The sequence below is a fragment of the Heliangelus exortis genome, chromosome 1, assembly GCF_036169615.1.
Source record: "Heliangelus exortis chromosome 1, bHelExo1.hap1, whole genome shotgun sequence".
NCBI classification, from domain to species: Eukaryota; Metazoa; Chordata; class Aves; order Apodiformes; family Trochilidae; genus Heliangelus; species Heliangelus exortis.
Window position 1 is genome coordinate 73,681,162 of NC_092422.1, and position 15,853 is coordinate 73,697,014.

Consider the following 15,853-nt stretch of genomic DNA (forward strand, 5'->3'; position numbering starts at 1 on the left):
AGGAGAGGTGCTCTGGCCCTCTGATCATCTTTACAGCCCTCCTCTGGATTCAGTCCAACAGCTCCATGTATGGGGAGATAGTTTTTATCATATTTTTGTTTTGTTAGTCAGGGGTAATTGAGAAAACATTATTATTGCCTCTGTTTCATAAATGGGAAACTGCAACAATGATTCCTTATTCATGAGAACAAAGATCATTTAATGGGGACTCCTGAGCTATCCATGGAGTGAGGAACCTTCTTCAAGGAGGGGGTTGTTCAGTTTTGATCTTTGCTCAAAGGAGAGCTAATGACAAGCAGCAAGTCATGCTCATCCTTCTGCCTTCCTGCCAAGGGAATTCTGTACCTCTGCCTTCCTGTGCCTCTGCAGCAGGCAAGGCACTCCCAGCTGAGGCTATAAGGGATCCTACACATACCGTGCTCACCATTATAACAGAGAAAGGTGTAAGAAAAGTAGCACCCAAGAATCTTATCCTGGGTGCCTCAATCTGAGACTAAACTGCAAACTCTTGAATATTGCAGTAATTGTTGCTGTAAGCTCATGATATATGTATACTGCAAAAATACTTGAAAGTATTAAACAGAATTAGGGATTATTTCAGGTTCTTCAGTTATCAGTATATAATGCAACCACTGCAGCACTATCAGGAACGTTTGCTATCACTCATTAATGAAAAAGAATCACTGATTGATTCTAATAGATTAATAAATTGATTATGTGACTTTTTTAGATCCTATACAACATTGCAATAATTTTTTTTCCTTTGTGACTGGCACTGGTGATATTCATTATGTGAAAACAGGGAAAAAGAGATTTGTCTGCCATACATGATATTCACGATGAAACGTTATTTGCCAAATTTAGGTAGGTAATTTCAGTTTACTGTCAACAGAGGGCAACATAGGACTCATTAGTGAACAACCGCCAAAACATTAAAAAAACAATCATACCGACTTTTTACTATAATTGGCTGTGGAGCTGAAGTTCTAAAAATATTACTCTTTTACAAAATCATTTTGGAGGCCTGTGTAAAATATATATGAAAAAGGAAAGCACTTTCATACTCGTACAGAGCATGAGAATGAAAAGGCAACGACACATACCTTTGCTTTTGACTAGAATACAACTTTTAGTTGCTTACTGCATAATCTGATACGTCCATCGCACTTATTTATCCAAAAGTTATTAACACATGGAGTAAGTTTCATGCTATTTATTTTACTTAACACTGTGGGTACCAATAGCTCGGTTCACCATATAAAACAGTAGTTGCTTATACTGAAAGTAATGCGGTACAATGTTGAAAATGAGGAGTTCTACAGCGTTTTCTTTCTTCTACGTTAGCCTTAGCTATAATACTAATTTTCATTCGTGTGTTGCACTGCCTTTCCCTCGCTGTGGTTGCTCTAGGTGGGCCATTTCACGGCTGAGGCTGAAGTTTAAAATCATGCGAGTATCATCGGCTTTTCTCTCAAGCTGAGAGGAGCCAAAGAAGCTTTTCCATCTTTCCCAAACAGAGCGCTTTTCCCAAAGCCCCTCTCCCAAGGCCTGTGCCCAGCTCCATCAGCCCGGCAGATGCCGCCGGGGCGGGGGAAGGCAGAGCCCGGTGCCCCTTTCACCCCACGGCCCCGTCAGGTGCCAGGAGGGACTGCTGCTGCCCATACCTGACGCTGCTTGGGAAAGCTATTTCCACGGTTCTCACTTAATCCGGGATGCTGTCAGCCCAGCAGCCTCCCTGGGATTTCACAACAAATATGCCCGCCGTGGCCCTCTGACAACGGGACATGGCTTCTCAGCCCAAAGGCAGCTCCCTTCCCCGACCCGGCGCCCATTGCGGGAGCAAGCGAGGCTGCCCATGCTCTCCGCCGAGTGCCCACACCGGGCCCGACGCCCGCACCGGGCCTCACCGGCAGCTGGGGCCAGCGCGCAGCCGCTCTATCTCGCAATCGGGCCGTCCCGCTGGCGGAGATGGCGGCGGCGCAGCCTAGCAGGAGGGAGGCGCCATGTTGAGGCCCGCTGCGGAGGTAACGGGGTACGGGGAGTGGGGGGGAGGGTGATGGCAGCGCTGTGTGTTTCGCCGAGGACAGTGGGAGGAAGGCGCGCAGCTCCCCCTTCTTGGTGACGCCCGTCAGGTGCTGCGTAGGAGGCTTTTCCCCGTGCCCCGGCACTGGGGGGTGAGATCCGGAGGGATGGAGCGGCTCGGTGGGCTCCTTTGCCCCGCCACGAAATGGCGCCCCGCGGCAAGAGGGGACCCACGCACGGCCTCGACCCCCCAGGAAGCGCCGACCGCCCCGCGGGCTCACCGGTGCCGTTTGCCCCGTGTAGCAGTGCTGGGGATGCCAGGGGGGACGGGTGAAGCCATAAGAGAGAGCTCCTTGAGGAGTGTGTATGGGGGTTGCTGGGTGCGTGGCTGCTTCTCCGTCTCCCCCGGGTATGAGGAGGGGCGACATTTTGCCCTTAAGCAATACAGCAGTGGGTCAGAGTTAAGCTAGACGGAGTCTGAGGAGCAGACATGAGGTTTTAATGGAGGATTTGGAAAAAGAAATCATGGAGCCAGCTTGCTCAGGGAGCGATTTGGAACGCAATGGGAGTGACTTGGGGCAGATTTGCAGCTTGCTGCTCCGAGTTTCTTGGTGTGGTGTCCGAGGTGCAGATGACAGTGATGGACAGTGCTGGTGTCCTGAGGCCGACTCCAAACCTCCTCCAAGCGAAGTGTCATCTGCGGCTGGTTCCCTGTCATGAAAATGTCACCTGTTTTCAGACACATGCGTGTAGCTGAGCTGCTTCTCCAAGCTGTTGTAATTATCCTGCTGATTTTTTGTCATAGGGGGCTGTAGTTCCTGCTGGCAGAAACAGCTGATCTTGAAAACAGCAGGATGGATGTCTGTGGCAGCAGTATTATGAGAATTTTTTAGGTATTTGCTATGTTAATTTCTATGCGACATGCATGTGAAGTCAAACACTGCTAAAAATGATAGAAAGAAATTAGTTCACACTTTTCAATGTAGTGTTGCTTTTAATAATTAAATATATAAAAATCTATTTCAAGTGTATTTTACATCTTATTTCAACCAGTATGTCAGGTGACTTGATGGAAGCTCTTAAAATATTTATTTGTTGTCTGCTTTCGTATTTGTCATGTTTTAGCACAAGGAATGTAAACACTAATAGTATCTTACGAATACCCCACATGCTCTCTCTGTAGAGGAGGGGGGTCAGTAACGTGCTTTTCTACATAGAATGGATTTATTTTTGAAAAAAAGTTAGATCATTTTTCTGTTGAAAACCTGTAAAAGAATCATAAATAATATATAACATGTCTCTGACAATGGAGTAAAAAATAGTATTGAGCCAAGGCTTAACTGGAAATCGAACATTACAGCAGTAAAAACTCAGTTCATCTGACAAGATAAACCCCACAAAAGTTCCTGAAACATGCTTTTATTACTTATATGTTCCATTTTATATTAATGTATATAATTTATATTAATGTAGCTTGCCATAAAAAGACATTACAGACTGAACGTTTAGTTTGTAGCATGCTAGAATTGAAGTCTGATCTTAGCCCTATTCTATCAGGAAAATATATTAAGAAGAAAGAACTGCTTATTTCTCTCCAAAATTACTTATATTTTGTTTCTAAAGTTTTAAGTGACCGAATATACTTGGAATAGAGATGTCTTAAGTACATTTTTACTTGCTGATATAGGCTCCTGTCTGCAAAGAGGCCTGTTTGTTGGACTTCCATGACAATGCAGAAGCTAAGTGGAAGGAGGATGTGACATTCATCTTAGGAAAGCTTTATTTAAATAGAGGCTGTCCAGGTTTCAAGTCAGTGCATCTGCCAGAGGGTATAAACATTGTTTATGGAGACTGAGAAAAAGTGGATGCAGAAGAATGTTAGATGAGGATTGTCACTTCAATGCCAGTTTTAAACCCACAGCTCACAAGTACTTCAGTAAATATAAAAAAACCCCGAATGCTTGATTAATTCTAGGTAGGTATATGAACAAGAAATTCAAAAAGAAGTCAGAAAGTTGTGGAGGAAAACTATAATACCAAGCAGGAACATGAGTGGTAACATCATTATAGATGAACAGGGAGAGTGTTGCTAGCCTTTTACAGTTACTGGAGAATGCTCAAAACTGATTTCTTCAAGTACTGGTACTTGGAACCATGTTGAACATGATAGTGTAACCTTTCTTTTTTTATAAAAAGTAAACTCCTAATCAGTTTGTCTGTTGAGGAATGATGGGAGCACTAGAGGCTTAAAGCCTTTAAGTGCAGAACAGCTTTCAGTTTTTTATTTCTATAGCATTATAGTGGCCAAGCCATTCTCAGTGTATTGGGGATTTTGAATTACAATTTCCCAGTGTTTGGAGGACAGCATTATGTATATTTCTTGTGCACTTGCACTGAGTAAGAGGGAGCAGTTGAAATACAGTCCTAGCTGTGATAGCTTCATTATGCAATCTATTGATATTTAATTTTTTAAAAATAATTTTATTTTAATTAAAAATAGGGTTTCGGAGAAGCAACTCCAAATTAGGATCTGGAAGTTTGCTGTGAGAATTTTCTGATTTCCTCTTAGGCGCTGAGGTTAAAATAGCATTTTCTTATTTCTCTTGTTATTTCTTCAATTTAGGTTGCCCAAAGCAAGAAATCTGACGTTTCCAGGACTGTGCTGTGCTGTAGAAATAGCCACATCTTTTGACAGAAGGTAAATCACTAGGGGTACTTGGCTTCTTCTGGTCTTTGTCTTGGCTGTGGTCTGGAGTTTCTGCTGATTAGCATAGAATTCCGTGGAGAAAAAAACAAACCAAACAGCTACATGTGAAGTTGGGATGAGGAAAAGGATTGGTGTTCAGCCTTCTCTCCCCTTCCAGGGCATTCATCCACACTTACCTGGATGCATTCCGAGTTTGTCTTGGTTTATTAGTGGAAATTAGCTGTGCTAAGGCTATGACTGAAATGTCTAGGGAACATAACAGACACAAAGCATTAGCCCCAAATGTTTTGGAGAGGCCAGTGTTTTTCCTGGGGTTTGGCTTTGCAGACAGCAGCAGGCATGTTAGACTGTTTGGGGTTTTTTTGTTGTTTTGTTTGTTTTCTCCTGCTCAGTCCTTTCACTGTTTAAAAGCTCTGATTCAACTTAGTATTGTTACAGGATGACCATATTTTAAACCTGAGGTAGCCTAGTTTTTTTCCTTAGGATCAAACTGACTTGGGTTTTTATTGATCGCTGTCCTTTATTCTTGTATGCACAAGTGACTCATACCTTGCAGTCAGGATCTGAGCTAATGATTGGCTACAAAGTACCTCATCAGAAGAGCGTTACAGAGTCTTACTGTAAATAGGAGTCAATCTCCACGGTGTAACCTTCAGCAGGTACTTGGAATACAAATGAGTGGTGTCATACACTGCTAAAGTTAAGCAGGATGGCAGTGCCTTGTGTAGTTGAAGAAGGGATGAGAATGTTCACTTTGTACGACACAAAATTGTGATTCTGTCATTTGTAACTTGTTCTTGCATCTCTACAGTAACAAAAATGCACAATTCATAACTCCTTTTTCTGGTATTTCTCAAGTCTCAGAACTAGGAAGAGAGCTGGACAGTGCTGAATGAGTACATTTCAGTTAGTTTTACAAGTATTTATCCAGCGTTTGCCCGGTAGCATTGAATCATGTAAAAAAGTGGTAAAAATCCAAATTTAATAAATGTTGAATGAGAGAATAATATCCAGACAATGCTTGGATAAGGGATGCACTTTTTCCCTCCACCAGCTTATCCCAGAAGCTTTGCATTTTCAGGGATTTTTTTCCAAATTTAGGCATATGGGTACTCTAAAGATGTAGTCTTCTAAAGGTCGTAGGGAATTTTTTTTTCTTAGCAGAGTGGAGTTTTTCGTTATGCACATTTTGCAGGACTCCAGGTGTTTGCTATGCTACAGCTCCCTCAAGTGGTGAAATGATTTCCTATTTGGAATTGCATCTTGGTTTCTGTGAAACACGTGCTTTCTCATCAGAAAGTTTTTGAGGCTTCACAAAACTTCTTTGTTCTGTCTCTCTTGGATTTTTTCTCCCCCTCAAATACTGAACATTATGAAAAGCTTCTTAGGGCTGTGGGGTTATCAGAGAAGTAGAACTGTGGGTTAAAGGGTTAGATCATGATCTTCTTTCTGAAGCTGACCTATTGAACCAGCTTGGGCAGATGAGTCTGCCCTGTAAGCACTTCTGCCATCTGAGAACTAGAAATAAAAATTTGTTGATTGTCTAGAGTGTTTTTAACATCTACTTATCAGTTCTTTTTAAAAGTAACTATTATATCAAGGAGTGATTTTGTTTACCTGACACTGCAGAAAACTCAAAAATCCTTCTGCAGTGAGCAGTTATCTGGCAGTTGTCTCTGGTATCAGTCTCCCACTGTTCTTCCTACAAAGTAACAAAATCCAGCATACACATACTTGGAGGTTTTGCCTTCTTTTAACAAAACACCAAAACCCTTATTTACAGCAGGAACATCAAAGTTAAGGGAACAGAAGCTTGAGCAGGAAAGAATTCAGGCTTGCTGTGTGTAGATTCCCAGTGAACTTTGGCTAGAAAATATGCTTAATGCCACTGCATCAATAATTTCTTGTCTCTGCCTTTAAGAAAATGAAAAACATGTTTTCTGCAGTTATCTGTAGAAATTGTGTTGTCCCTTGATTAGAGAAGGAGATGAGGTGCTTGACATCCAGGCTTAATATGAAATGCTATGCAGGATTCTGAGCATTAAAGAGGAGCTCTGCCTCATCCTTTGAAGGATGCCAGCAGTAGTAAAATGAACAATTTCATACCCTTATATGTTCTTACATGCTCAGAAATCTCAGTTTAATTTCTGATCCTGTAAAGTAATGGTCTGTGTCAACCTCAGTGATAAATCCGGGCCTTGCGTGATTTACAGAGCAAAAAATGTACAATGTGGTGTTTTGATTTTTGTTGTGGTTTCTTGGTTGTTTGTTTTTTTTTTCACCATGCTACCTTGAAATTTATTATTAAGTAGTTAGCATAGTATTTGAGATGTATATATTACTTCTCCTCTTGAAGGATCCAGATACACACAACAAGCCCAGTGCCACTCCAAGAGCATTTTCCACACAGAAATTTCTCTATTGACACTTGTAAAGACATATTTTTTACATTTATTTAGTGGTTTCTCTGCTGGCTGTTTCTTGTGCTTCTGCTAGTCAGTAGTGAATATTCTGAATTAACTCTGAACTAATTAATTACAGATTTGGTTATGTTCTTGTCATATGTTTTAGATGAGTTGTTTTCTGTTACTTTTATCTGGCTTTGCCTTCTAAGTCCTCTTTGCCTACAGCCTCTTTGCTGTATGTTGTACATGTTGAGTACAACAATCCTTAGAAGTGATTGTTTTAAATTAAATGTGAGTAGTCTGTTAGGTGCCTGAATTTCAAAAATTATTTTAGAATTACTGTTTAAATTGTTCATACTATGGTGTCCATATTCTGTTTTCAGTTTTATTTAATGCTGCTGTAATGTTTATGTACTTGAATTTAATATTGCATAAACTTGAAAAATCCAATGCATTACTAAGAAGACCTTAAAATTTCTAATAATTTAATTTATTGCCTTAGTGCTCATGTGGGAAAAAGTCCTAAGGTAAAACACAAATACTGCATTTAATTCAATCTAAACCAGCCTTTTATATATATATAGTAGAGGCTTAAGAAAAGGCTGACAGGTTGTCTTAGTTTTGCCTATTAGGAGAAAAATGCATCTTTGTGTGGGTTGATGAGTTAGCATCCTTCTCAGTAGCTATAGGTGTAAGGTCATTCCCTATGTGTGTGGCAGAATGGTTGCTTTTCTGCTGCAGATGCCAATGTGTGAGATTCAGCTCCTTTCAGTACCCCAGCTGTCAGTGCCTGTTCGTGGCTGTGGAGCCAAAGGAGTCTTTTTCAGCCATGTAATTTTCTTGCATGAGACTGGCCATGGAAACAGGCACATCTTCACCTTGTCCCCTGGCTGGGCTGCTGATAGGCTGGTGGATAACCTTGAGCAAGGACCACTACCTGGAGCAGATGATATCCATGAGCTTTATGCATGATTGCTTATGTACAGATCTTCATCCTGCAATATGAGAAAGGAAACTTTGTGTGAAGCATAGCTCTCAATGAAAGATCAGAATACTTCACCTTAGTCTCGAGGTAAAAGTATACACATGATCGAATTATCAGCAGAGCACTCCATATGTAGTAATTTCTTCACATGTCCATAGTCCCTAATACTAAAATTTGCATACTCTATACTAAATAATTGAGAATTCATAGTCATGTTGCATTTGGATAAGTACATGGGGATGGGTTCACTTTTTCAGCCTGTCAGGGTCCCTCTGGATGGCAAATGCCATCCTGTTTCTCTGGTTTTGATACTTACTAAGTAGTAAATCAGTTTCTCTAATAGCCATTTTTGAGGTTTCGCAGGGCTTCAAAATGTCAGACAAGAATGAGCTGTTAAAAGACAGGTGCAGTAAATGCACAGAGCATTCACTGTGGCAGTCAGGTTGGTCTGTGGTTCGTGATTATGGAAGCATCTGTGGTTCATGATTATGGAAACAGGTGAAGGTGTATGCACTCTCTCTGTGCCCGTTCTTTTCTTCTGTGGATTGCTGGCCCTACCTAAAGCTTGAATTTATTTCTGTCACACAAAAACCAAATTGGCTGGGCTGGTGATCACTGAAAGCAGCAGAGCATGCAAGTTACCTCTTACCTCCTCTCCCCCTTGCTCTCAGAACATTTCATCATAGAAACAGTGATGGCTCAAGAAATCTGCTTATGAGTTCCTTTAAACAATATATAGCTAGCAATGTGAGTCAGCCTCTGTCAGGCAGATGACTTTTTCTAGAGCATAATCAGAATGTATGCAGCTTTTTTTTTGTCAACCCTACCCTGGCAGAAGCCCGTGGGCTCTTCTTTCCACCAGTATTTTCCTTACATGAGTTAGACTAGCATGCTGACTTATATTTTCCCAGAACCCAACCTCCTCTGTATTTTGCATTTGTTCCACTAACTCTACTATGCTTAATTTCAAGAAAATGTTGGAAAACCAGTAATACATATAAGTGAAATAGTGTAAAATAGCAAAACCTTGTAAGAATGCAGAGAAAGTGAACTAATATCATAACTTTAATAAATATCTTAAAATCTTTTGGTTTCCAGGTTTAAAAATGTCTGACCAGAAAAATATTGTACACAGAGCCCATTGTATTGAGAAGCTACTGTCTGAGAACAATTTCCAAGAGGTTGAGCATCATCTTAAAGAGCTGGAAGATGTCTGCATGACTGTAGGATATCTTCAGGGGACGGATGTTGCCAAAGCTGTATACCTAGTACTCAAGAACTGCCCTTCAGTAAAGGTGAAAAAGAAAGCAAAGCAGTTATTATCCAGGTGGAAAGCTCTTTACAAGCATAACTGTGCTCAGTCAATGCAAATTAAAAAGTCAGACTCTGTGTATGTGAAAGAAGAAATTGAACACCTCAGTGTGGTTCCTAGAGAGCAGTCACTGTCTGAAGGACCATGTCATCAGGAGGCATTAGTTGCTACTGCTCCTAAAATTTTGGCCCCATTGCAAATTGTTAAAAATGTGGTACGTGAGGTAGAAGACAGCGTGAATCAGCTTTCTTCTTTGGAGGAACAACAGACTGATAATGAAGATTCTAAAGCTCTGGTTCATGAAGCAAGTGTACAGCAGGATCCGATGAGAGCTCTGAGGTGTAAATGCACAGATCTTCTTTATAAAGCTTTGACTGGTTCTGTGAAAGATGAACAAGAAACCCGTAGGTGGCTAGAGCTAGCTAAAGAAATTGAAGAACATATTTTTGCTCTTCATGCTAAAACTGACAAAAAGTATAAAAACTGTATCAGAAGTAAAATCTCTAACCTGAAGAACCCTAGAAGTTGTCACTTAAAACATAACCTCTTTTCAGGGAGTCTGAGTCCAAAGGCTTTTGCTGAGATGACAGTGATGGAAATGGCCAGCAACGAACTGAAAGAGCTCAGGGCTCTGTACACAGACTCATCTATTCGGGAACATCAGCTTCCACAAATTATTAATGGCACACGGACAAACAAAATAAAGTGTAGGCGATGTGAAAAATTTGACTGCAGTGTCACTATGATTGCCAGAGGAACTCTCTTTCTTCCAGGTTGGGTGCGAAACACGAATCCAGATGAACAAATGTTGACTTACGTTATTTGTAATCACTGTGGGGAACAGTGGTATCACAGCAGATGGATTTGTTTCTAATGCTATCCTTCTTTAATAAGTGGTTTAGAAGAATAGGTATGAGAAGGCATATCTGTTGAAACTGTATAATTAAAAATTTTCTACTGTTATTCTGTAGATGCTGCCACTAAAATACAAAATCAGTTTTAAAAATTGCTGTGTTATTTTTGAAGATGAATAAATATATATTTTAAAGTAATGTCAATATGTAAAGAGAATAAATATATATTTTAATGTCAATATGTAAAGAAATAAAAGAAAAAAGGAAAAAAAAATTGGTAACACTGTGTCTGAGAGAGGTATATTCACTAGTAAAAATATTCCATGTGCTACAACTTTTTTCCCCAAGGTACTGAATACTTGGAATTTTCATTATCTTCAGCAGGAGTTCTTTTCACTGGACAAATTTTGTTTACAGTAAACGTTCTCAAGAACTTGTTTGCCTTGCAGAATGTTCAGCATGGATTCACTCCTTAATTAAATCACTTTTTGTAAGTGTTAGATGAATAAATTGGTTTGAGAGGTAGAACCTAAAAGGGAAAAAAAAAAAACAAAAATAGAATGGAAAAGGGGGGAAAGGCAGTTAGCAAATGAAAGCAAAAATAAAATTCTTTCTGACTGGTGACAATATATCACTTGACAGTTCAGATTTCCAATATAAGACGGTGTGTCCTGCAGCTGTTAAGAAATTAATTTAAGAGCAGATAATGGTTTGTTTCAGAAAATAGATATACATTATTAAATCTATCTTTATTTAATAAAGGAATGAAGTTAATAGGAGTTAATCACTTTCTGAATGGATATCGTCTCTTGAACTGGGACATCTGTCCCCAAAACAAACTGATGTTTTTATACAGTGCAGGTTACCCTGCAGAAAATAATAGAATGAAATCTAGTAGCTAAAGTTTTTATACATGTTTTTGCTCCAGAGTCAACAGGATCCCTACTGGCTGTACTTCAGAAGCATTTGTTAATCAAAAAATACCACCTTAGCATTCTTCTTAATAAAATAATAGCCCCATTTTGGTTTGGTTTGTTTTTCTGTGGAAAACTTGAAAAATCAGTTGTCTGAATACATTGAATGGATGTCTGAGTATATATCAGTATAGAATCATAGAATTGGCTGGGTTGGACCTCAGGGATCATCAAGTCCAACCCTTCATCCACTACCGCTGCAGTTACCAGCCCATGGCACTGAGTGCCACATCCAGTCTCTTTTTAAATATCTCCAGGGATGGAGAATCCACCACTTCCTTGGGCAGCCCATTCCAATGTCTGATCACCCTCTCAGTAAAGAAATTCTTTCTAATGTCCAACCTAAACCTCCCCCGGCACAACTTGAGACCGTGCCCTCTTGTCTTGCTGAGAGTTGCCTGGGAAAAGAGACCAACCCCCCCTGGCTACCCCCTCCTTTCAGGGAGTTGTAGAGAGTGATGAGGTCTCCTCTGAGCCTCCTCTTCTCCAGGCTGAACAGCCCCAGCTCCCTCAGCCTCACCTCATAGGATCTGTGCTGGAGTCCCTTCACCAGCCTGGTTGCCCTCCTTTGGACCCGCTCCAGGACCTCGATATCCTTCCTGAACTGAGGGGCCCAGAACTGGACACATGTATGTATCAGGGATTTGTGTCTTTACTGAACTGGGAGAACCATCAGAGTTTGGGGATCTCTCACAGTTGTCTCATAGTCTGTAGAAGACTGTGTTCATGCAGTGTGTCCCTGTTCTGGTTTCTTCACTGGTTTTGAGTTGCTGTGCTTATATGAGAGGAAATTGGTCTTGCACTGAGTCCTAGTGTTCAGAGCACATGAATGTGCCAAATCACAGACCTGGGGAAATGCAGTAAAGAATAAGCCTGCCCTGCCCAAGAGGTTATGTCTTGCAGTAGTACTCTTTGGAAACATAACTTTCATAATGAGTTTACTTGTTGGATTATGGAGGAGATGGTGAAATAGGTCAAGAAATTGTCAAAAGTCATGCTTTAGGCACAGAGGGAAGTGTTTTGTTTCACCCTGTTGTACAAACACAATAAAACTGTGTGCTTGGCATTAATGGAAATATCATTTACAAGTGCACAAGAGGAGTTCTGCAGTTAAAGCTAAAATGCATCAGCTGAGCAGAGAAGCGAGGTGAATATTTACTGGAGGAATTAATGGACAGTTCCTGTGCCCATCTGGCTGTAACATAGCTGAGGCTGTTCAACTTCTCTGAGCTACAGCACTGCCCTGGTGCTCTCCTGCCTCATGGTCTGTAAGAGAAAGGAGTTATGGGCATGAGATGAGAACATAGCTACTGGTGAACTAAAAGCCAGCCAGGACTAAAAAAAGACAGGCCTTTATAGAATATGGTGAAAATGGTATCTAACCTGATGTTACAAAGAAGTACTTACTGTTGTTCTACTGGGGGGAAAAAACAAAACACCAAGAACAATCTTTTCCAAGCAGGGAGGTGCCTTACTGTGATATTCCCTAAATTTTATCGTACAAAAATGAGTATTTATTGGAACTACAGTGATGTAAAACAAATACTAAAATATAAGGCCAGGCCCCCAGTATCAATCGGTTAATATCTGACCTTCTTTTCCAGCCCTTGCCCATGTACTGAAATTGCTGCTTACAAGTAGTCCTGGTTTAAGTGGAAGTACTTTAGTGAAAAGTGTTATTTTTAGCTTTCACTAAGCCATAGGAAAGCAAACATTTTGTGCTTACTGGGAACCAGTAACACAGAGCTGTGTGCTTTCATTTTGGAGGTCATGGTTCTGTTGAGAGCTGTACATCAGTACTGTGCTGTGTCAGAAGAAGACTTTAGATGTGAACAATGGACATAAATAATAAATACTTTGCAGATGGTTCTAAAGCCATCCCAGTAATGTATAGGGCTTGGTGAAGGGAAATGCTAAAAAGCATGGACAGTATTTTTGGTAGAATATATGTGAAGGGTAAAATTTGTATCCATGCTACTGATTGCATTTGTGGCATAATATGTAAATAATCTACTTCAGAACTGCCCGTCACTAAATGTATAGTCCTAAGCTATATGCCTCAACATGACTGGGATTTTCTACAAATCCGTATTTACTAAGTGTCCTGGATTGAGAGGACCAGGATAGAAAAGCCCTGCCTGGGACCCCCCAGCAGCAGCTGCCAGCCTGTTGCTATGGCAGTGATAATGGGAAGCAGCAGAGACTATGGGAGGAGAGGATGGGCCAGGTGACCCAAATGGACCAGTCACAGTATTCCTTCCTATGGTACCCAGTATAAAATGGCCCCCAGGAGAGCCCTCTGGGGGTTTTCCTGGCTGGTGCGTTAGCTGGGTTAGGGCTGCTCCTGCTCCTGCTCCTGCTCCTGCTCCTGCTCCTGCTCCTGCTCCTGCTCCTGCTCCTGCTCCTGCTCCTGCTCCTGCTCCTGCTCCTGCTCCTGCTCCTGCTCCTGCTCCTGCTCCTGCTCCTGCTCCTGCTCCTGCTCCTGCTCCTGCTCCTGCTCCTGCTCCTGCTCCTGCTCCTGCTCCTGCTCCCTGGAGAAGAGCATCATTCACCAAGACAGGTCACCTTCTGCTTTCCCAGGCAGGTCCAGCTTGGTTGCTTTAAGACTTCTGTGAGCTGTCATTGAGACCCTGGACTTGGGCACCCCCATCTGCTGCCCAGTCTGGTGTGGGGTTTTTCTAGTTGGAAAACGATTCCCAACTGAGGAGAGTGAGTTCCATAATCTACATATTTCATAGAGGTTTGTAATTCACTATCACTGTTACTACTGCATTAAACCTACCATAGTTTTGTCTTCTAACCCTAAAGTCTCTCTCTCCTATTGCCTTCTTCATCTATCCCTGGGAGGGTAGTGGGGGAATAACAGAGATCATCTGTCACCTAGTTACACCTAGTGTATGTCTAGAACTGACACAGAGTAGGTGTTTTATCTTAAGTTTTATCTTAAAACTTTTCAAATCAACAAGGAAGGCTGCCTCACTGCTGATCTGAGTGAGCTGTATCTCCAGCAGCAAAAGGGTTGTTTCATTCTAGCCTTTCACATCTTGCCCTTTCTTTTAAAATAGGGAAATAATAAAATCCCTTTACTAATAACTGTAGTTGTAGTTCATGGTGTAGAAGCAACTGTCAATAACTGCAAATAGTAAAAAAAATGGATTGTAACTGTGCCCCTTTTACAGCTGTACCTTAACATTTTCTCTGTCTTTTTAAAACCAAGAACAGTCAGAACTCTTACCACAAATCCTCCCCCTTGCACTTTGTAAATTCAGCATTTTAAAGTAGTTTTCCACAGTACTAGATTGTGAGCAGGCCTTCCTCCATTGCCTTCCTTCCCTAGAACAGTTGAACCATAGAGCTGGCTTTGTGAAAAATACAATGAGAGCTAGACATTAAAAGATGATAATATACCTGTAAATTTTGTGAAATCCAGTAATCCCCAAAAGAATTTCTGTTCCTTTTGAAAGAGATTAAGCTCTTACCTTTATTCAGGAGTTACCTACTCTAAGCTGCTAGCAACTGGTTCAAGACACACGTAGTTAGGTTGTTAGCATTAACTAAAATCCAAGCACAAAATACACTGCTGCTTGCCAAGCTAGTAGTTAGGGACAAGGAGGAGCTCTGGGAATGCTGGCAGGAAGTACTAGGAGGTAGGGAGAATGAGCTGGACCCACTGTAAGTATGCTGAGGAGACAAATCTATAGGAAATGAGTTTTTGTCATTCTAGGGCTTTTGAGAAAGCTCATCTAGGTTTAGTTTCACTTTATGCCTAGTTCATGCTGAGGTACATACTGTCTGCAACTTCATGTAACAGCAAAACTGTATACACAACAGTGATTTATTACCTTTTTGATTACCTTAGGCCATTCTTTATTTTCACCAAACACAGATCATAACTACTTTGGCCATTTTTCCACCTGTGTTTGTATCCAATCCGTGTTTAGTAGAAAGCAGATGTGTAGTGTCATGTGCCACTATGTACCAGAACACTCTACTGATATAAACCACCAAGTTTAAGAGACTGACATTGCTCTTCTTTAAGAAGGTGTGGCTGTAGTTTCCCTAAGCAAAGTACTGCTCCAGGCTGCAGTTTGTCAATAGGTTCTATTGCCTCTACCCAGATTGTGAAACTGCCCAAGCTTAAAATGTTTGACTGGATAAGATTGTATGCTTTGGCTCAACATGGCTCTGGAAAGTCAGATACACAGTGCATGCACCAGCAGGAGGACCTAGATTACTGACATACTGAGAGTGTCAGAGTCCAGAAACAAGAACAGAAGGAAAGCTTTGAAAAGTGAGATTCTTTTATGTTGTTGAAGTCATCTTTTTTTTTCAGTTTGTTCCAGATGGGAAAAAAATGTCTTAGCTTTTTAAAGCAATTAATTTTGGTAAGCTGTTGAGCATATCCATGATGCTATTCCAGAAAGGAGCATGACATTAGAGGTCATCCACACAGACATATATTCTGAATAAGGGTAAAGTCTCTATTTGTTTTCACTGGGTTTTCCACAGATCCTGTATATTCAGCTGTTTCTTGAATCCTATGATTTAGTAGTAGCAATAAGGTCTTAAACACCAATTGTACTCAAAGTTCAAG

At 41.0% G+C, this 15,853-nt stretch overlaps 2 protein-coding genes across 2 annotated transcripts in view; both read left to right on the forward strand.

Annotated features, from left to right (window-relative positions):
* The first annotated feature begins 1,963 nt into the window (after positions 1 to 1,963).
* TCEANC (transcription elongation factor A N-terminal and central domain containing) lies at positions 1,964 to 10,559 on the forward strand. The gene is made up of 3 exons (XM_071748228.1): positions 1,964 to 2,024; positions 4,646 to 4,720; positions 9,218 to 10,559. Exon 3 carries the CDS (start codon positions 9,226 to 9,228, stop codon positions 10,303 to 10,305), a length of 1,080 nt encoding a protein of 359 aa, XP_071604329.1. The 5' UTR covers positions 1,964 to 2,024; positions 4,646 to 4,720; positions 9,218 to 9,225; the 3' UTR covers positions 10,306 to 10,559.
* RAB9A (RAB9A, member RAS oncogene family) overlaps positions 1,964 to 15,853 on the forward strand; it is a 29,934-nt gene continuing 16,044 nt past the window's right edge. Inside the window, exons 1-2 of the mRNA XM_071748334.1 lie at positions 1,964 to 2,024; positions 4,646 to 4,720. The gene's annotated coding sequence lies outside the window, so the exon portion shown is untranslated. The remainder of the gene's footprint in view (positions 2,025 to 4,645; positions 4,721 to 15,853) is intronic.